The following is a 21,690-nucleotide window of genomic DNA, read 5'->3' on the forward strand; positions in this document are numbered from 1 at the left end:
TGCACGACATCTCAGTAAACAAACCATTTCATCTGCTGACACAAAAATGAGATTTTCCCTTTTTTTTCTCAGATTTCCCTGATATTTCCCGGACACATTTGAAATTCCCTGATTTCCAGAATTCATGGCAACCCTGGTGACTGAAACACATAGTGGGCATACAAGGAGAGAAATGAAGTTGTGAAACATCTCCACAGCTAAATCATTTTGATATTCAAAGCAAAATGCAGTGCCTGAATTGACTGCTGGCATGCTGAAAGGAGTGAGGCAAGCAACCATAGAGGAAGGACTTGTCATGAAGGCAAACTCTCTTACGCTGACTTATCATATTTCGATGATCTATTATACTCTTCAGAACATAAGAACAATCAAGATACATTGCCTCCTTCATACATGGATATCTTACCACCAGCTGGACATGCTGTAGATCCCACTGAAGCTAAGGCTTCTACATCAGTGTCTATCAAGTATAATATAAAGCTTCGAAATAAATCTCAAGTTAAACAGTTTGTGCTACTGCATTTCAAAACAATAGCAGGTGTATCGCAGGATCACTTAGCCCAGATTGCTCGGCACTATCAAGAACAATACAGGAATGAAGAGATGGCTCAAAGGCATGTCAAGCTGACATAGTTATGACCCGACAAGTAAAAGAGCACATTTTGAAGTGTAAGTGTAGAAAGTGTCATTACATCAGAGGGAAAATGAGTAGGCCACATTTGATGTAAATATAATGTGGGAAAAGTTTTGCAAAGAAAAAAGACAAGCAGGCAATAAAAGCTGTTTTGTGTCGAAATGTGTTCTTAAAGAATTTTGATCTCGGCTTTGGCAACCCTCACAGTGACACCACTTCAACATGCAAGGAACTCACTGTAAACGAAGATCACAGGAACAAAAGCTTGGCAGAAAGTGTGCAAAACTAACCTGCACTTGCATAAAGCCCATGCAAAGAAGTTCCACAGCATCATGAACAAATATTCTGAAGACACTATAAAAGCTGTCTTTGACATGCAACAAATCAATCTCCGCCAAAGGTCTCTTTTGGAGAAGTCTTTTATACGTGACAGATATGGCTCTATAACCTGATTATAATGATACATGAACCAAAACAAGGTACTGATAACATTTTTCAATATACCTGGTGTGAAACAGAAGTTATATGTCCAAATGAAATCGCATCTGAGCTACAACATTTTCTCATACATTATTTGGAAAGGAGGACTAGAGCTATTGGTAACAGAGAATTGAAACTTGAGCTTTTTTCAGACTTGTGCACCAGTCAGAACAAGGATTTTACAATGCTCTGTATGATGGCACATTTTACTGAACTCACTAAGGTGTTCTCTGAACTTACCCACTATTTTCCTATAAGCTGACATGGCTTCAGGCCACCGAATTGTGTACTCAGTAATGCCGAGAAGGAATATAGGAAGAAAGAAGAGATCATAACACCCTGTGAATACAGGAATATTCTAGCGAAGATTGGAAAGTGCTGATGTGGGGAGATGACTGGTTTTCCTATGACTTCAAATAGATTTCTAAAGAAATACTGATGTCTACCTCATCTTTCAAAATGATGGACATACGAGCAATAACTTATGGACAAACTAATGTTAAAATTCAAAACTAATGTTAAAATTCAGTGTACTATTAAAACGATATATTTATCTGGATTAGAAGTATGTTGTGATGTTTTGAAGAACAACATTCCTTCATTAAAAGCCACGAAACGTGCCGTGATTATTCCCAAGATAAACTATGTGAGTGCAGAAAAGAAGAAGGGTGTAATGAAGCTGAAGTGTTTCCTTACCATTCCTAAGGATGCATCAAATTTCTACGATAACTTACTCTCTCGACATGGTGACGAGCATGAAGATCATGACAGCTCATAGAGAATTTATGTGGATGCAGTCGTATGTGGATGAAGAGTGAGTTTTGCTGAAGTTGTGTAGAAGAGAAAAAGAAATATTATTTTAAAATTTTAACCTAAAAACCAAGCATTTAATATTCAGGTATCATTGATATAGTTTGAGATAAAGGGTGTTTTGAAAAAGAAAACTGTTTTTATACTCCCAGCAGTTGATAAACCATCAAAAATTTTATGTATATGCAAAGACTATCTTAAAATACCTTCGGAACTGTACGAAATTTGCCTATTATAAAAAGATTGCCCCTCTCAACTTGCCTGTTAATTAAACAAAACTGTGCCCCAAAATATTTCATTTTTTGCATAAAGCAAGTTTTGCAAAAATGGTACCCAACTTTAACTCTTATTTACACTGATCTTAAAAATGGAAATAGTGACTGGCACACTTACCTGAAAATTGAACATTAATGTTTAGGGTCAATACAAATGCAAGGCGGAAAATAAGAAAAAGGTAACAATTTAGCATGTAACAAGGTGAAAAAATTTAACAGTAATCCAAGATTTATTTGTTTCTGACAGCAGACCACATACAGAAGTTAAAGGTCCACAAATCATTCCAACCATGCAACTCAAAGTAAACTAATTTACAAACAGATTTATTGATTAAAATATGTAATTAATACAATATTGTCAATTACAAAACATGTATTTAAAAAAGTAATGTGTCAGGACCATCATGAAAACATTTTTCCAATCAACACTGTTTCCCCAAATCATTAGAGGGAGACGTCCTCAGAACGAAATTTTAATTTTATTTATATCCACTTATGCAATGCCATTCATTCACAGTGACTACCCCTGTCCTGTACACAGCTGTTTCCAACAGTAAACAAATACCGAGTGAAATACAAACATTATAATAAGTTAGGAACTTACTATTTCATGCTAGATGAATTAATTCATCCATTAACATTTACTGCTCTAGACGCAGCACCAAGACATAACAAACCATAATTAGGAATGGAAGTAAGTCGAAGCTCTATTCTTATGTAAAAAATCAAGAATACCGGTGAAAAAATACATTGGTTTTTCCCTCATTTGAATTTTATCATCTCTAAAGCAGAACAAATGCAATTCTGCTTAAAACTAGTTCTGAAAAACTATTTTCTTGTGCCAGACTGGAGATAGCAAAATAAGACCGAGAACGAGAACGTAAGCACCGAATAGATGGTTTTCATGGAAGAATATTGAAAAAATAATCACCTCTTTCCCCCAAAAGAGGCCTCCTATTACTATGGCTAAGAAAGACACTTTCTATGATAAAGCACCTTGTTATTACCTCATTACCTCAACTATTAAGCTTTTATTCTCTATTAACGAAGTAAATGAATCATTGGCACCATGCACATATCTTCTTATCAACTATGTTACCTCTTTACTAAGGGGGTTGATGACAGGCATAACAGGATAAAACAATTTTTCTTCCATATTTAGGAGATTTGAATCCATTTAAAATGAAATAAAATGATGGTAAATCAAGATCTTGTGTTTCTTTCAAATCAGATTGAACCGGAAAATTGATCCACTATAGAATAATTCTGCGATTACAACAGTTTTGCAAGCTCGTACAAAACAAATGAATACATCTAATTACAAACTTCCAAATTTTCAGGCAACTCTGAACCACATGAAGATGTTTGAGCTTAAATAAGAACTTACCTGATTCTATTTATAGAAGCTGAGTATTCTTGTTGGACCCTCCAACATCAGGAGAGACTAACCAACAGAAGTAAAAATAGACACAACAACAGATTTCTGCCCAAAAGAGCTATTAAAATATATAAAACAAACATTTTACAAAAATATTATCTCAGTATTTAAAATGTTACATTAAACTGCAAAAACTGCAGTTATTTTATGGACCTAGCAAATTGCTAAGGCAATAAATTACACAAAGTACAGGTGTAAGTTTCAGTCACACAATCACAACTTAAGCTTCACAATCACATTTTCATATGTGTCACAGGAGCACACATTCACAGCACTGGTCAACAAAATATAAACAATTAACCACACAGTTTGGCTCTTCTTCCTGTTTCTCAGACACTGCTTCTGTAACATCTGTCCCCTTTTCGGTGCTAAGTTTTGTTTCAAGTTCAGGAATTCTGTCCTCCACTATAATATCATCTTCATTGTTATTATGACTACTGTTGCATAATTTTTGTTTACTTGTGCCTTGATCAGCTTTCACGCTTGGAGCTTTGGGCATGAAGTCTGTTTCATCAGACAGATCTGATGGTTCAAACTGCACTCCTTTGTCAGAGACATTTCTCACTTTTGCTATAGAAGCATTAATTATAGTTTCCTGCAGCTCAAAACTTGCTGCTGGTCTAAGAGATGGTGAATCACCTGACATCATGTTCCTGAAAAAAAAAAATTAATAATTTATCAGTATTTCTCACAAAAATATTATACTGTTTCAAGTTTACAGAACACAGTAACAATGCGGGAAAAAAAAACAGCTTCACTGTTACAATGAATGAGTGAAATATTAATCAAAGTAGGACTAACATTGCACCAGATAAAGAGGCATTTGTATGAATAGACTTTTTTTTTTTTTTTTACAATAATAAGTGTAGGGAAAACAGATTATTGTAAAGATGACATGTTAAGTTGCAGATAGGTACAGTTAAGAACAGTTACACATAATATTTCAGCCACAGCCTTCATCAGAAAAAGAAAGACACAGACATAAGCAAACACACCTCACTCAGACGTGACCATCAACTCTGGCAGCATGCTCAACGTGTCGTCTTTACAATAAATACCAATCCATCTTTTCCTACATTGTTGGTATTCCCACCTGGAGTTTGATTGGCACAACAAGAAAACTGCTAAATATGTAAGCTTTTGGGTAAAAGCCCCCCCCCCCCCCCAATATATATATCTAATAGAGGGAAACATTCCACGTGGGAAAAATATATCTAAAAACAAAGATGTATCTAAAAACAAAGATGATGTGACTTACCAAATGAAAGTGCTGGCAGGTCGACAGACACACAAACAAACACAAACATACACACAAAATTCAAGCTTTCGCAACAAACTGTTGCCTCATCAGGAAAGAGGGAAGGAGAGGGAAAGACGAAAAGATGTGGGTTTTGAGGGAGAGGGTAAGGAGTCATTCCAATCCCGGGAGCGGAAAGACTTACCTTAGGGGGAAAAAAGGACGGGTATACACTAGCACACACACACACATATCCATCCACACATATACAGACACAAGCTCCACAATCTCAGTTAAGCCTACCGGACACTAAGAACTACCTATCATGCCTTGTAACGAACCAAATGGTGACTGTGCCCCAGTGCTGTGCTCCAGGCACTGATCACAACAGCCAACAAGCCATGCCAACACAGTGCCTTCAGAAGCGAGCCACTTCCACACTTATAATTACTTCTGTGAGGCAATAACCATGTCACTGGCTACTGATCGCCTTTTGCAAAGCTTCCACGTGACAGAAAAATGTGATACTGCTGCCTCTTCCACATAATCAGTTTCCTGACAGTGTTTATACCCTCTGGGGCCAGCTGGTCATGATTGGACAGCTGGGCTACATTATGTCACCCACCCTGTGTCAGATGCTGAGCGAAGACAGTGACAAAGCTATGACACATCTGCCAGCACCTTCATCTGGCCTCAAAGCCCCGACCACTGCCCGACTGCCTAGGCTCGCGTCAGCCCCACACTCTGCCACTACTACATATCTACTCACTGGCATCCGGTCACCTTTCAATGTTCTGGGGCTTGACTGAGGTCTCCCCGGCCCTGACGAAGTCAGCCATAGCTGTCCATCCTCTGGTGCAGAGTTCAGAGTACTGGGTCACCCTACTACCACTAGGCCGCCTTCCCCAGGACAACAGCAGACACAACAGCCGGGTCTGCTAAGCCGGGTCTGCTATGAGCTCAGTTACATGAGACATCTATGGGGACTGACGCTGCATCAGCAGGCACTGGGTATGCACTGTCACTGACAAGGATGACGCTGTGAAGACAGCTGCACCAGAAGACACTGCAAAGTGCATATGTGTCGCATTTGCCCGGCACCTAGAGATCAACATCTGTTGTCAACACGACTGAACAACCAGAAATAATAAACAATAAAGGGAATTCGTGTCCACAGACTACCTTCTTCCACTGCACTCACATCCATCTCTGGTAGAAAAATCTCCCTCACTCCAAGCCAACCAGATGCCTCATCATGAGCTTCAATAAAAATAATTCAGAATATTCCACATACTTTCGGCTCATGCTATGCAATGAAAAAATATTTTATGGCAACAGGACAATGGCTTATGTATTTATTGCGCAAAAGTTGTCAATAAGATTATTATGTAGAAATTATAATATAAAACCTCATGTAAACCTCTATTTGAGAACTTCTGAATTATTAAACTTATACTACAGCATATTTGCCCCTTAAAATTTTTATTCTAAGGAATAAAAGCTATTTTCAAAAGTCATAACACACACAATCTCAATACAGTCCCTCTATTTCTGTGTATGATAAAAAGTGACATTCTTAATTCTGCGACAAAATGATTAAGAGCAAATGCTCATCATAATTTACAAACAAAATCTTACAGACTACACTGAGATGTTCTCCAAATATTTCAAAATGTCCCCTGGTCACCCTTGAAATGGATCACAAAAAATAAGTTTGAAGTAATGACTAAGGTATATTAAAATACCTGAGTAACATCTTCAGTACAGGCTGTCTTACGAGTCCAAATATAGTTTTGATAAAGAGCTTTGCTTCTGCTTAGCAGAAGTATTATTCACGGTTATTTTACTCAAGAATATAAAATTCTCTCTGTATCATAAATAAGTATACATAACCCATATGGGAATTACTTTTGTGCCTCATATTGTCAACTGAAAGAGTAGCCAAGCAAGGCGATTCCTACCACAAAAACTATTCCAAGCAGTCCTAGAGAAAGTTTTCGCTAATCTGGGAAAAGATAAAGGAATATCTGTTACTGGAACATATCACCTTTGGCTAACAAGGCTTTTACAATTCAGCTCTAGTGCAAACAATCAACAATAGAAGAAATTAATCTAGGTAATTTGGAAGTGAGGTTGTGAACAAAGAATAAATCAATGTATAAACAACACATCAAAAAGAAATTAGTGCAAATTAACAATGAGGTAACATATCTAAGAGATGAGTAGCTTTGTAATCAGGACAACTGAAGACATTGACAATACAGGACAGCAAAATGTGTAACAGTAAAAATAGCCTGGTGTGATTTTTTTGAACTAAGCATTTTCAAAACTAAGTTTCCAGTGTGTCTAAAATGATAAGTTTCCAATCAAAGTATAATGACAATTTTTACTTATGACAGAAAGATATGAACTAATGTGAAAACCATTCAAAAACTGAGGATGGCCAAATGAAAAGATATATGCTGGGAATACTAGCTGAGATTTGAAACCAAACAGAACAGAGAACAAATTGAAGTAAAAAGGTAATTATGGCTAACAGAAAATAAATGGAGGTGGGTGGAACATTTAATCAGATGAATGGTTTCTGTGTGGACCAAGCATTCCAAGACATAATCAAATGCTGGTCTGCCAAATGGAAGTTGAGTAAAGACATAACATTACAAAACACCCGTATTTATGTATCACTGTGAATATAAAATAAGATTTTTTTCCTTCCAATAATTAAACAGTTTCTACAAGAAAGAGTAAACTAGTTCTAAGGCACTTACCTTGTTTATACATCAAAAGGCTTTTATTTTAATTTCTGTAATTTATGTGTTCTGTCCGACTTTTCTCAAAAGCAGTATGTGGAACAGTTCTCAAGAATCACATCATAATTGATCAATTTTGTCATGTGATCAGTATTGTTTATGCCATGGTACTCTCTTCGCATGAATGTTTTTAGTTGTATGGCTATCAACTGCCACTATGTTTCCACTGCACTATCTGTACCAGGAACGGTTTATTTATTCATGGCCATATATAGTGTGCCCAATTTCAAACACAGTTTTCATAAAACTGAAATTCTGTTTCTATGTAGTGCAAATGGGCTGCTGTTGTCTTATTCTTAATCAAAGTTATTTCAGCACTGTAAAATCTGGAACCAAATTTTTACCAAGCAGATATGCACTTAGATAGTATTTTTTATGAAACAAACCCAGAAAAAGTAGACAGAAGAAAAAATATTCACCTCATATTCTATGTCACATACCAAACTTAGATTGGTTGGTAATTATTGGCCTTTCTTGTTAAACCAAACAGGTATTTCATTTTTAATTTTCTTCTGTCTAATTGTTGACAATCTATTGGGTTAAGAGTTGCACCAGCTCTTTAACTTACAACCGATTTTCTTACTGGATGATCATTCACCAGAATGTTTAGATTGGCTCGTTGTAATGTCAGGGGCTTGAAGGCATTAGTTTTTTAATTCATACTCATAATGAATTTTGGTGAAAGACTTCCAGTCTTAGTAAACACTGGTTTATAGAAAAATGAGCTTTCTTGCCTTTTTGATGCCAAAAATGCAACCATAATCCATAATTGTCTTGTTGACAAGAATAGCAAATAATGTGCTAAAATACCTCATTGAGTACTGTCTGCTTTGGCCAACTCATTTGTATACTGCTTTTTAGTGCCCTTACACACGTAAACCATAAAACATTTAAGAATAGTAAAACCTGTTAAAAAACCTCAAAGACAGCAATAACGGAACCATATCTAGTTAAAGAGCATGAAAAAAAATTCCCTTTGCTTGTGAACTCAGCTTTCTAAGAAAGTTTGAGTTTGATGCCCTATTGATGAAGTGACTTAAGTTATAAAACAAATTCAGAATCAAAATGGTGAGGAAGTAAAACAGCGTCTTCCTGGTTTAAGAAGTACTCAGACTAACCATGTTAGTTGTCACATTGTTGGGCTCCCCTCTTTTATCACTTAGAATTGTCACCCAGGCAGTCATAGAAACAGCCTTGATAACAGCAAAGCATTTTTATTTGTCAGTATGTTAAGAGGTTAAGTGTCAGACTATAGGTCCCGAAGTCTGGGATTCTATCAGTTGTGGGATTTTTGTCACTTATCACTACTTTTATATCTGATTGTCCATCAATGTGAAAGATGTTGAGTTGCACGGTGGTTCAGAATTCTTAATAATCTGTGTGTTCATCTATAACTGATTGAATAACTCAGTTTAAAACTGGGAAGGAGGAAATGGCACACCACCTCCAACAGGACTGTGCCTTGTATAGCACTGTGGTGTTCCAACCAACATTTTTGGTGATGACAGCTTCACTTTATGTTAAATTATGATTTCACAGAACTGCAGTCTCAGTGAAAGACTCGCCAAGGAGAATTACTAGGAAGGACAACTTTTGCATAACGTTGTGGAATTATTTATGAAATTCAGAAATTCTTAGAGCAATTTTCACTTGCTTTCTTCAATATAAGATCCTAGCTGTATCATTTGTCAGCAAGGTTTACTGCAGGTTGTCTGCCCTCAATCCCATGCAACTTCTAGCATTCTGAAATGCAGTCTTCTCACCACTAATCTGGTTGTTTCTGGAGCTGGCTTGAAGAACTGAATAACAGTTCATCATCAGTAATTTGGTGGTTTTGGGTTATAATGTCAATGTGACAGACCAACTGCAGAATATTCTCTCTGGCAGTTGTGTCCACTTTGTACAGTTGGCTTTTTGACTGGACATGGTAATGGCATTTCTGACTGATAAATTCAGCTGACCATTAGAATTAAGGTTAGCTGTGAATTCCCCTTGACCCATGTCTTATAAGTCAGTGTCAATTAACTAGAGATATAGGGTTGTATCACTTTAAATATGGGAATTTGAACTCTGCTCCTCCCAAATACAGCTATTTATTTGAACCACTGCAGCACCTTATATGTAAGAATAAAATAATGAGAGTTGTGTCTCAAAAAATATTCTCAGGTCAAGTTAAAAAGGTCACATTCCAACACTTCAGAGAAGAGTGGCCTCATTAACACTCAGTTTTTGTTCAATGGAACAAATGGAAGTAGAGCCACAAAGTATATGATGTTCATACAGTCTCTGAGTTATGTAACAGCTGTATAATGCTGTGGTAAGTTGTGTTAAAACAACTATCTGACGGCTGACATGTTGGAATCTCTACTGAGCATAACTGTCTTCATAAGAAGCTATATTTCAATAATTATTACTTGTAACTTAATTGTTAACTACACTTACCTCACTGCATCTGTTCCAGTTGCAAGTACAGCCATTCTACTTTCAGCTGTGCCATTTCATCCATCCTTTCTAACTTTCAACAAAAGGGTTGAAACGTCTCTTTGAAGAGACAACTTATGTATCCAATAACACGTCTCTGCATTCTGGCAACCATTTAAGTTGAGATTTATTCTGCAATTTATTTCTCCTTTTTGAATTAGTCAAACTGTAGCAGTTCCCTTTTGAGATGTATGGAAAGGAAGAAAGGCCAAAACAGGGCAAAAGGAAAGAGATATGGAGCAGGGGTGGGGACAAAGAGAGAGGGGAAGAGGGAGGGCATTCAAAGAAGAGCTGCTGTGTGTGGTGGTGCAGTGATTTAAGACACTGGAAGACTAACACTTGGAATAAGTAGGGTTCTACTCCCCATCCTGCCACTCTGCTTTAGGTTTTCTGCGACTTCCCTCAACCACTTAAGGGATAGCTCCTTTTAAGTTGTTAGCGACTAAGTACACATTCAGAATGGGCAAGGATGGAGTAAGAAATCAATAATGTCTTTATGTGTGAATGTGATGTTAAATCCTAATTTAATTTATTCCAAATAAAAGCATAAAATCTGCCACAAGTTTAGTCAGTGGAAGGGTCACAGTTGTTCAAAGAAACTCCAGTAAGGAGCACTACAACAAAAGCATTTTGCATTCAAACAAACCATACTCTAAAATTTTTGCTTGTCCGTGTTCAATATGAGTCTAGAAACCTTACTTTGTTCAACATGTGTTGCACATAATGACCACATGAGAGGAAACAGATAAATTCAGATGTATACAAAAGGAGTCCTTACATCTCCCCAAGCCACATAATTGACTGACACTTTTTTGGGAGGAGGTAATAATTCTGATACTGCACTATCCATCACGTACACTGTATGGTGATTTGTGAAGTACAAACAAAGTGGGCATGTTCAGCAGGTGGAGGTAATGCTATTTGAGGTTGTCTGTTGCTTTTACTGTTTGCTTGGTTCAGCCATAACATACACTCCTGGAAATGGAAAAAAGAACACATTGACACCGGTGTGTCAGACCCACCATACTTGCTCCGGACACTGCGAGAGGGCTGTACAAGCAATGATCACACGCACGGCACAGCGGACACACCAGGAACCGCGGTGTTGGCCGTCGAATGGCGCTAGCTGCGCAGCATTTGTGCACCGCCGCCGTCAGTGTCAGCCAGTTTGCCATGGCATAGAGCTCCATCGCAGTCTTTAACACTGGTAGCATGCCGCGACAGCGTGGATGTGAACCGTATGTGCAGTTGACGGACTTTGAGCGAGGGCGTATAGTGGGCATGCGGGAGGCCGGGTGGACGTACCACCGAATTGCTCAACACGTGGGGCGTGAGGTCTCCACAGTACATCGATGTTGTCGCCAGTGGTCGGCGGAAGGTGCACGTGCCCGTCGACCTGGGACCGGACCGCAGCGACGCACGGATGCACGCCAAGACCGTAGGATCCTACGCAGTGCCGTAGGGGACCGCACCGCCACTTCCCAGCAAATTAGGGACACTGTTGCTCCTGAGGTATCGGCGAGGACCATTCGCAACCGTCTCCATGAAGCTGGGCTACGGTCCCGCACACCGTTAGGCCGTCTTCCGCTCACGCCCCAACATCGTGCAGCCCGCCTCCAGTGGTGTCGCGACAGGCGTGAATGGAGGGACGAATGGAGACGTGTCATCTTCAGCGATGAGAGTCGCTTCTGCCTTGGTGCCAATGATGGTCGTATGCGTGTTTGGCGCCGTGCAGGTGAGCGCCACAATCAGGACTGCATACGACCGAGGCACACAGGGCCAACACCCGGCATCATGGTGTGGGGAGCGATCTCCTACACTGGCCGTACACCACTGGTGATCGTCGAGGGGACACTGAATAGTGCACGGTACATCCAAACCGTCATCGAACCCATCGTTCTACCATTCCTAGACCGGCAAGGGAACTTGCTGTTACAACAGGACAATGCACGTCCACATGTATCCCGTGCCACCCAACGTGCTCTAGAAGGTGTAAGTCAACTACCCTGGCCAGCAAGATCTCCGGATCTGCCCCCCACTGAGCATGTTTGGGACTGGATGAAGTGTCGTCTCACGCGGTCTGCACGTCCAGCACGAACGCTGGTCCAACTGAGGCGCCAGGTGGAAATGGCATGGCAAGCCGTTCCACAGGACTACATCCAGCATCTCTACAATCATCTCCATGGGAGAATAGCAGCCTGCATTGCTGCGAAAGGTGGATATACACTGTACTAGTGCCGACATTGTGCATGCTCTGTTGCCTGTGTCTATGTGCCTGTGGTTCTGTCAGTGTGATCATGTGATGTATCTGACCCCAGGAATGTGTCAATAAAGTTTCCCCTTCCTGGGACAATGAATTCACGGTGTTCTTATTTCAATTTCCAGGAGTGTATTTACCAGCATGAGTTTAGGGATTGCAAATTGAGTGACTGATGCAAACTCAGACATGCATAAACACATACAGGTATAAAGTTTTACCTTGGTAGCCTGTGTCATATGCAATGATGCCTACCATTAAAGCATTTCCCCAAGTCTAGGATCCAAGCTCTTGTAGAGATTTCTATGACTTTTTGTGACTTAGTTTGATATACGTTAAAAGGCCTTCTGATCGATTCTTTCTTTCACAAACATATGCACAGTTTTCAGTCAAAAACTGAATGATTTGCACGCTACTGACACATGATTAAGGGAAGTGTCCAAATGTGAGGTTGCAAAACAATATTACTAATACTGGATTACAGAGTCACTGCCTTATGAGAAGCCTGCTTTAATCACATACAGAAGTGTTTCCAACTTCAGCAGCTTCAGTATGACAACTGAATAATGTTTAGTCGAGCATAAATGTAAATAGCAGTAAAAACTAAATCTCCCAACAATTACTGAAGTTTTAAATGGGATACTCATGGAAAAAATTACACATTGCAGAGCAAAAGTGACAAGATGGCTTAAACTAAACATTATTTTAGGCATAAGAAAGAATGGTGATTTCTGAAGTCATAGAAATAATGGGCTGGAAATGGTTGATTTGATACAGGTGTCTTAGCTAAAAAGATTGTTAGAGATGGGCATTTACAATATAGAATTAGAGTCCTTGGAAAATTTGTTACAGCAGAATTAGGGAGAACATTCTAACAATATGAACCAGAAGTGCCAGACAACAGGGATCCCAACTTCAGTGACATTCATCCATTCATTCACCACATTCTGTGGATCTGATAGTGAACTTTCAGTGATTAGAAATGAGTGAAGGAATACATTGATAAAAATATTACAAACTAATTATATACTAACTGAAACCCTTAGCTGCCAACAGGTGTTGTTGATATACCTCGATGTGGACAGCTGAAAATGTGTGCCCCTACCGGGACTCGAACCCGGGATCTCCTGCTTACATGGCAGACGCTCTATCCATCTGAGCCACCGAGGACACAGATGAATAGCGCGACTGCAGGGACTTATCCCTTGCACGCTTCCCGTGAGACTCACATTCCCAACTGCCCACAATTCTATATATGTAATGTACCTTATAGACATTTGCCCATTCACTCATTACTCGCGCACGCTTTGGCGATTCCCGTAAGAGTTTGGACAACCTGTGCGCATTCACACAGATGAAGGTCAATGGCTGGGTAGCCTTTAACTATATATATATATGAAGACAGTAACTTCTCGAAAGAACAGAATACTGTTGATGACCCTGCAGCTTTTCCCCGGAATAAATGATGACTAACTGAAACCCTTAGCTACCGACAGCTGTTGTTGATATACCTCGATTGACCTTCGTCTGTGCAGTCCAGCTAGCACAATGATTGTGCACGGGGAGTTAAAAAAGAACGATGATCCAGCAGCTCCTCATATGCCACACACTTCAGTAGTCAATGCTAAGCAACGGTTGAGGTCGTGTAAAGTGTGACGCCACTGTAGAGTGGGTGACTAGAAACGAGTGATGTGGAGTGACGAATCAAGTTACATCCAGTGGTAATCCAATGGGAGGGTTTGGGTTTGGCAAGTGCCTGGAAGACGCTACTACAGGGTGTATGCGCGGACAAGGAAAAAAAATTCCCGCGTAAAAGGAAGTTTACTTTGAAAAGTACCATTCGCAGTACTTCCCCGCGACCTGTTCATTTCAGCAGTTGCCAGAGAGCGCCAGATAACAGGCGCCACCGCGCTTGCGCAGTTACGATGACGTAGGAGGTCCGTATGTTCGTACGTGTAAAACATTAAAAGATCTTACATCATGTCATAAAAGAAACAAGACATCAGAGAATACTCAAGAGCATCGGAATTTCGCGAACCATACTAAAACGTGCATATTTAAAGTGCATACTTAAAGGGCTCATTCGTACGTCCAGATTCCCAATGAAGTAGGCCTCGAAATGATATTAAGCTTTTCAGTGTGGTTTTTGGGATGTAAATTTTCTTGGAGTATCCGTACTGTATTATCTCATGTTTGGTTCTTTATTATGGCACAATGCCATACGTGTTATAAGATGAAAACGTGCACTTGCAGCGAACAGTTGAAACTAGCCAATAGTGTGGAATTAAACACTTCGTTTCAAATGTATTGACTGTCTCGGCGGAAAAGATTAATAAAATCCAATTTTCTTTAGCAAATCGATAAAAATAACTTCATTGTTCTGCAAGGCGATTAATGCTTGACTCTCAAAAATGTCGAAATAAAATAAAATTTGAAACTAATATATTTTAGACTTGCGTAATTATGTGAATGTATTTTAATTCACCTGATAGCGCCTGCCCAGAGAAATCCGTTTTGTTTTCATTTGATGTGAGAGCAGTAAACAAAGAGGAAATAGCAAAATCACTAAATGTAAACGCAGGTCTCGTGGAAACTACCCACTTTCCACCTATAGCTCAGACTGTTCTGTGCACCAGCCCAGATCTACGGTATTTCCGAACCGGGGCAACACTAGATGATGCCGCCGCCCCCCCCCCCCCCCCCTCTCCTCTCTCGAGCGTTTGAGACAGGACGTCAAAAATTTAAAAAATCGAATTTTCAAAAATGTTCATTTTGTAGCGCACATCTTTCTGAAGAGTCTGACACATAAAACATCTGTGTTCGAGGAAATGTTTCGCTCTGTGGAATTCAAACGTGTATATTTTGTAATGGATGCCATCAAACTATATTCAGGAAGTCGAAATTAAAATGTCCTGTGGTGCCTCTCCTGCTCCCAGTCGGCTGGTTTGATTTCCTGTCCCCCCCCCTCTCTCTCTCTTTTACTCGCAATTAATGCTGGATGGGATTATTTGTAATCGGGTGAATAAAAGCTCTTCAGAAAATTTGCACCCTTTATTGCCCATCACCTAAAAAATGAAATGAAATGATCGTATGGCATTGTTGGCCGGGAGGCCCCTTGCGGGGAAGTTCGGCCGCCGTATTGAAAGTCCTTTATTTTAGTTGACGTCACTTCGGCGTCTTGCGAGTCAATGATGATGAAATGATGATGAACACACAACACCCAGTCATCACGAGGCAGAGAAAAACCCTGACCCCGCCGGGAATCGAACCCGGGACCCCGTGCGCGAGAAGCAAGTACACTACCGCAAGACCACGAGCTGCGGACATATAGGATACATAAAAGCAGTAAAGACAAGAGACAAGCAAGACAGTACACATCTCTTCTATCCTTAGCTCCTAGAATTTCTTTCTCTCTAATCTTGCTACAGTTTTACATGGCGTGCTCTCCTTTGTGCGAAAGGATCTCTTACATCATCAAACGTTTTGCTACCTGAAAAATCGAAATGTCGTTGTCTAATACTGAAAAAGCTGTTAATACAAATAGTACCCAAGACTGGTGAGGTGTCTCGAGCTAATTACGTCTATTTTGTCACTGTCTGCTAGAGCGAAGAAAATAGGCCTTTCTAGAGTTGCAGAAATTGTAACACACCGAATAAACGAGACTGTTTTGGCACAATTGGTCATTTTTATAACACGACAATGTAATTCACGAAGTACAAATATCAAATGCCTATTATGCCTACTACAAGCAAAAAGCTTTGTATCACGAAATAGTCTGACATTTCATTCATACGCTCCAGTTTCTCGAAAAGTAGTAGCACAAATTTTTTTATATAATTTTGGCATCGTCATAATCTTCCACAATTTGCGTTTTGTCCCCGTTTCTTCTCCTTGCTCGTTCTAACAAACGATCTTGATATCACTAATTCTGTAATTATTCCTGCCAGTGTCAGAACTTTTTCGCCAGTTAACTTCACTAACCCTGCCAGAATTACCGGTTTAGTTATGCCGCGATTATTCTCCGGTTAGGCGCTGTTCCATGTTCGTACAACGCGTCTTCCGCGCTGCTTCCAGAATAGAACTTAAGTGGCTGCTAGCTGGTGTCTGTACAACTTGTTCTTACTAGTATAGCAATCTGGTCAAAATTTTTCTGTCAGAATTTCATTTTCTTGTATACGCCGAGAAGATAATACGTAATCTTTCTTACTTCTTACTCCTGTTAGTCGTTTATTTCCACTCGGTAGTCCGAATCTATGGATTTTGCTAGTAATTACTACAACGGTGATCATTCGTAAGCACAGTCAACCACATAGACAGCGATTGGCATTCATCCGTTCGGCTTTACACCGCTAAGCTCGTATAGCTTTGTCTGCAGTAAAGTTTATTAGTAGATGCGACGAGGATTCCCCTGACAGACATCATGTACACTATGCACGCATTCACAAATTAAGATATGATTCATTCAGAAATCAACTTAGAATGTGTTCAAAAATGTTCAATAACCAACAACATTGCGTTTCAAAATCATATGAATAATCGACAGACAAACGTAAGCTGGATGCTAGGCGCTTTGTAAAAGAAGGTTTTTTTCCTCAAGAATATGAATTTGGCGCCCCGCCCCCTCTCCTAGATGCGGGCCTCTTGCGTATGCGTGACTCTCGCAGCTTGGGCGCGCCAGTAAAATTTTTCTCGGTAGCATCTAACTGCTTGCTACGACTGCTTACACAGCCATGAGGCCACATTTCTCTAGCCAGAAGCGGGAGAAGGTACTGCTCATACGCGACTCAACTGTGCATGCGCCCGCTCGTAACTGCTAAAACGAATCTAATGTAAACAGTTGTGACGTCTCGCTCATCGGAGGCAATTAGTTGTTACGAAGCACTGCATAGTCTTCCTAAAGCATTTGACACATTTTGCTGTTGGCAGACGCTTGTTTGAGCACAGTGTTTTGTTATATATGGCGCATTTCCTTTGCAGTTTAAATTTTATTTTCGTTTTTTTTTTCTCTCTCGTTCAATGTTTTGTTGCTGATGTATTACTCTGTAGTAGCGGGATACTGTAATATCCTTTGTTGGAGTATGGGTTCTTAACAGTCAATACCACAAAAATTTAACTGAAAACAAAAATAAATTCACGGAATTCTAAAAATGCCCGGTTTTCTCCCGGATGAAAAGATTCCCGGGTTTTTCTCTGATCTCCCGGATCGTATACACCCTGCACTGCCATCATGTGTAGTCCGAACAATGAACTAAGGAGGAGATGGTGCTATGGTATGGATGTGGTTTTTGTGGTCCGGGTATGGTTAAGGAAACGATAATGCGGAAGGATATGAACAAATCTTACAGCACTGTGTACTGCATACAGGAGAACAACAGTTTGTAGACTATCATTCTATTGGCGGCACAATTCACCCTGTCATAAAGCAGCATCTGTAAGACAATGCTTTCTGGATAATAACTTTTCTGAAATGAAATGGTCTTCTCACAGCCCCGATCTGAATCCAAAGTTAACTTTTTGGATGAAGTAGAATGTCGATTTCGCTTCAAACTCCAAACTTTTACCTTCTTGTATTTCGGCTGGAAGGGGCTGTCATTTCTGCAGACACATTTAAACAACTCATTAAATGTGTCACCGGCAGAGCTGGAGCCGTCATCAAGGCGGAGGGTGGTCACTCCCATATTAATGTCCACTAACAGGAAGTCGGATACTTTTGATCAGATAGTGTATACGCACATCTGGCACGGTGAAAAATATCCTTTTGTGTCACTTCTGGCATTAAAACTGTGGTTGTATAGCACACTGGATTGTAGGCGACGACAGCAGAAAATGGACCAAAGACGTTAGAAATCTATATAGAAAATTAATGTGAATTTTCGTTTGATCTAGTATTGATCACAATCTCTGATGTTACAAATGGTGTGTCATATGCATGCCACAGACAAACCCAGTGTGTTGCTCAATAATGCTGTTTTCGTAGTGCACAAATAAATGTGGAACTCCACACACAATCACACTGAGAAATGTTCTCTCACAATGAATCTAAAATTTGCTTCCCACTCACGCAAAAGTACTGCTGTATTTGCTCTTCACGAGAGAGAACTTTGTATAAAATAAACATTTAGAGCGAGAGAGAGCGCTAGCTTTGTATGAAATAAACATTGCGCCAACGGCTTCTAAGGTCAATCCGAGCTTTTAGATTCCAGCTGCCTGACTGCAGACGCTTACACTGCTATGAGTACCGAGGTGAAACAGACGGCTGTTTGCTGGAGCTAATACGAAAACCGTTAGAGGAAGAACGGGCCGAGAGCGTTTCACAAAGCCTGGGCAGAGTTCGTAGGGGCGTTAGGTAACTGAATGGAGTAGAAATAATACAAGATAGTAACAACTGTTAGATAAATGGCGACGGCGATATATGCATGGCCCAGATTATGTCCAGTTTGACGCTTCACATAAAATTTGCACATGAAATGAACTTTGGAATATTATTTTGTCTGCATGTTGCTGTAGACGGTTCAGAGCAATACTATCATAACTACACTTTGGCAGAAAAATGAAGTTACAATGCCAAGTGCATTGTCCAAGCTAATGTTATGTCTGTGAAATAAAATCGTAACTGCTCCGTTTACTGATCCATCATACAAAGAGGATGTCCGAACACTGTAACTATAAACACTGTATATTTTCAGTGGAATACCATGGCAACTGCTGTTAATACCCTTTTGCATTCCTATCTTCGGCAGCTTGCGTGGCCTTTTATCATAACTGCTTTTACGATTTTGTTTCACCAAACAAACGATTGAGGGATGGAAATGGAGGAGAAACATTACAAAATAAGTGCATAATTCAAAAGGAAAAGACGTGCACAAACACTGATGGGTCCAGGTTGTGGAATAGCTGCAAGATGTAAGTGTAAAGATATAGCATCATTAGCCACATCTCGATCCCTGAGTCAACAGATGAGGACGTTTGCAAGACAACAACCATCTGCACGAACAGTTCGACGACGTTTGCAGCAGCTTGAACTATCAGCCCGGAGACCATGGCTGCGGTTACCCTTGACGCTGCATCACAGACAGGAGCGCCTGCGATTGTGTACTCAACGACGAACCTGGGTGCACGAATGGCATAACCTCACTTTTTCGGATGAATCCAGGTTCTGTTTACAGCATTATGATGGTCGCATCCGTGTTTGGCGACATCGCGGTGAACGCACATCGGAAGCGTGTATTCGTCATCGCCATATTGGTATGGGGTGCCATTGGTTACACGTCTCGTCACCTCTTGTTCGCATTGATGGCACTTTGAACAGTGGACGTTTCATTTCAGATGTGTTACGACCCGTGGCTCTACCCTTCATTCGATCCCTGCAAAACCCTACATTTTAGCAGGATAATACACGACCGCATGTAGCAGGTCCTGTACGGGCCTTTCTGCATACAGAAAATGTTCGACTGCTCCCCTGGTCAGCACATTCTCCAGATCTCTCACCAATTGAAAACGTCTGGTCAATGGTGGCAGAGCAACTGGCTTGTCACAATACGCGAGTCACTACTCTGGATGAATTGTGGTATCGTGTTGAAGCTGCATGGGCAGCTGTATCTACCTGTACACGCCGTCCAAGCTCTGTTTGACTCAATGCCCAGGCGTATCAAGGCCGTTATTACGGCCAGAGGTGGTTGTTCTGGGTACTGATTTCTCAAGATCTATGCACCCAAATTGCGTGAAAATGTAATCACATGTCTGTTCTAGTATAACATATTTGTTCAATGAATACCCGTTTATCATCTGCATTTCTTCTTGGTGTAGCAATTTTAATGGCCAGTAGTGTATCACCGTAGATAGAGGCGTCATTTATCAAAGATCTGATGGAGGGAAAGGTTTTAGCAAATACTTCATACTATGATGCCCCACACACGAGGCCGAAATCTTGTATCAGTAAGAAAATGACCTAAAATTTAACAGTTATAGGCACCAAGGAATCACTGATAAAATATCAATCATTAATAAGCAATTATACTTTTGTATGCACAACACTAATTACTTTCGTGTTTTGTCGATTCTAATACAGGACAAGGTTCTGATAGTTATGAAACATCTATAGCGTCGGAAGGCCGGCTAGATGTCTCATACTAATCTATCTTCTTAAATAAGCGTCGACAAGTTGCTGCGACAGGCTTCATATGTTTTACTATTTTTATGCCACTATTTTTCTACGCTCAGTTCCACTGAAATAGCCATATTTGTAGCCCAAAGGTCACCAAGTAGTGAATGGCAAAGATTAGAAAGAAGTACGTCACAATTATGACAATCTAATTTCATCATCTTATCCCTACTGAAGAGTGGCGCGCTAGTAGGGAGATTACATACAGGCTTCCTTATATTCGTGAATTTCTATAATCCTAGGGTCGTGATCCATAACGGATACTTCGAGAGACTATTGCAATATGTTGTTTCACATTCCTATGACGACATGCGCTCAGGTTTTCAGGAAAAAAACACTGCTCTGGGTTGCCCTACTGAAGTCTGTTGATCGTTTCTGCTACTTATCAAACCTGAAGATGAATCCCTAAGATCAATTTTGAATGTTCGTGCTCTCTCTCTCGTCAATCCTGTCAAATGTGGAAACCAGTCAGAAGAGTAGTATTCAAGTGAACATTACACTTTTAGCAAATATCTGTAATATAATATTATTACAAGCTAATAACAGCTACTTCTGCATCAACGAGCCGCCGCAGCCTGGTGGTTCTACCTGAACGGGACCTTGTCCAGGATATGCGGTGGATCACCCACTCACCGTGATTCACGAGGCCGCTGACGCATCCTGTATAAGGTCCGCAGATCACCGCCAAAGAAAGTGCCGTGAAGCAAGCAGGGACTATCGGTTGACTCAAACATCTACCAGTTTTGTAGGCATTCGGAATGTGAAGCCAGCGCATACTAAGTGAAACAACCGCGAAGACGTCGACTAACATTTTATTCTAGTACGAGAGTGGAACAGCATTATTGTTTTTCTCACCCAGAAAACAGCACAAGGTCATTAACTGAGCAAAGAACTTCGACACTACAGCGTTTCACGTTATCATCCTCCGGTTCTACAGTGCACAACGTAATGATACAGCTTCACTGAGATTTAGAGGTGGTGTACGAAATTGTTAGTTACTTTTGACACAAAAACGAAGTAGTTCTAAATCCAGAAAGTATGTGTGTCCAAAAAGTCATGGTTGTGTTTATACATTGCTTGATGACACAAACCATTGAATTTCCTTGT

General features: G+C 40.2%; 1 protein-coding gene across 1 annotated transcript in view; it reads right to left on the reverse strand.

Annotated features, from left to right (window-relative positions):
• Positions 1–2,426: 2,426 nt before the first annotated feature.
• Positions 2,427–21,690, reverse strand: part of LOC126259439 (uncharacterized) — a 146,092-nt gene continuing 126,828 nt past the window's right edge. The window contains exon 2 of the mRNA XM_049956254.1: positions 2,427–4,290. Within this exon, the coding sequence (XP_049812211.1) occupies positions 3,888–4,290 (403 nt within the window). The 3' untranslated portion in view covers positions 2,427–3,887. The remainder of the gene's footprint in view (positions 4,291–21,690) is intronic.

The sequence above is a fragment of the Schistocerca nitens genome, chromosome 5 (assembly GCF_023898315.1).
Source record: "Schistocerca nitens isolate TAMUIC-IGC-003100 chromosome 5, iqSchNite1.1, whole genome shotgun sequence".
NCBI classification, from domain to species: Eukaryota; Metazoa; Arthropoda; class Insecta; order Orthoptera; family Acrididae; genus Schistocerca; species Schistocerca nitens.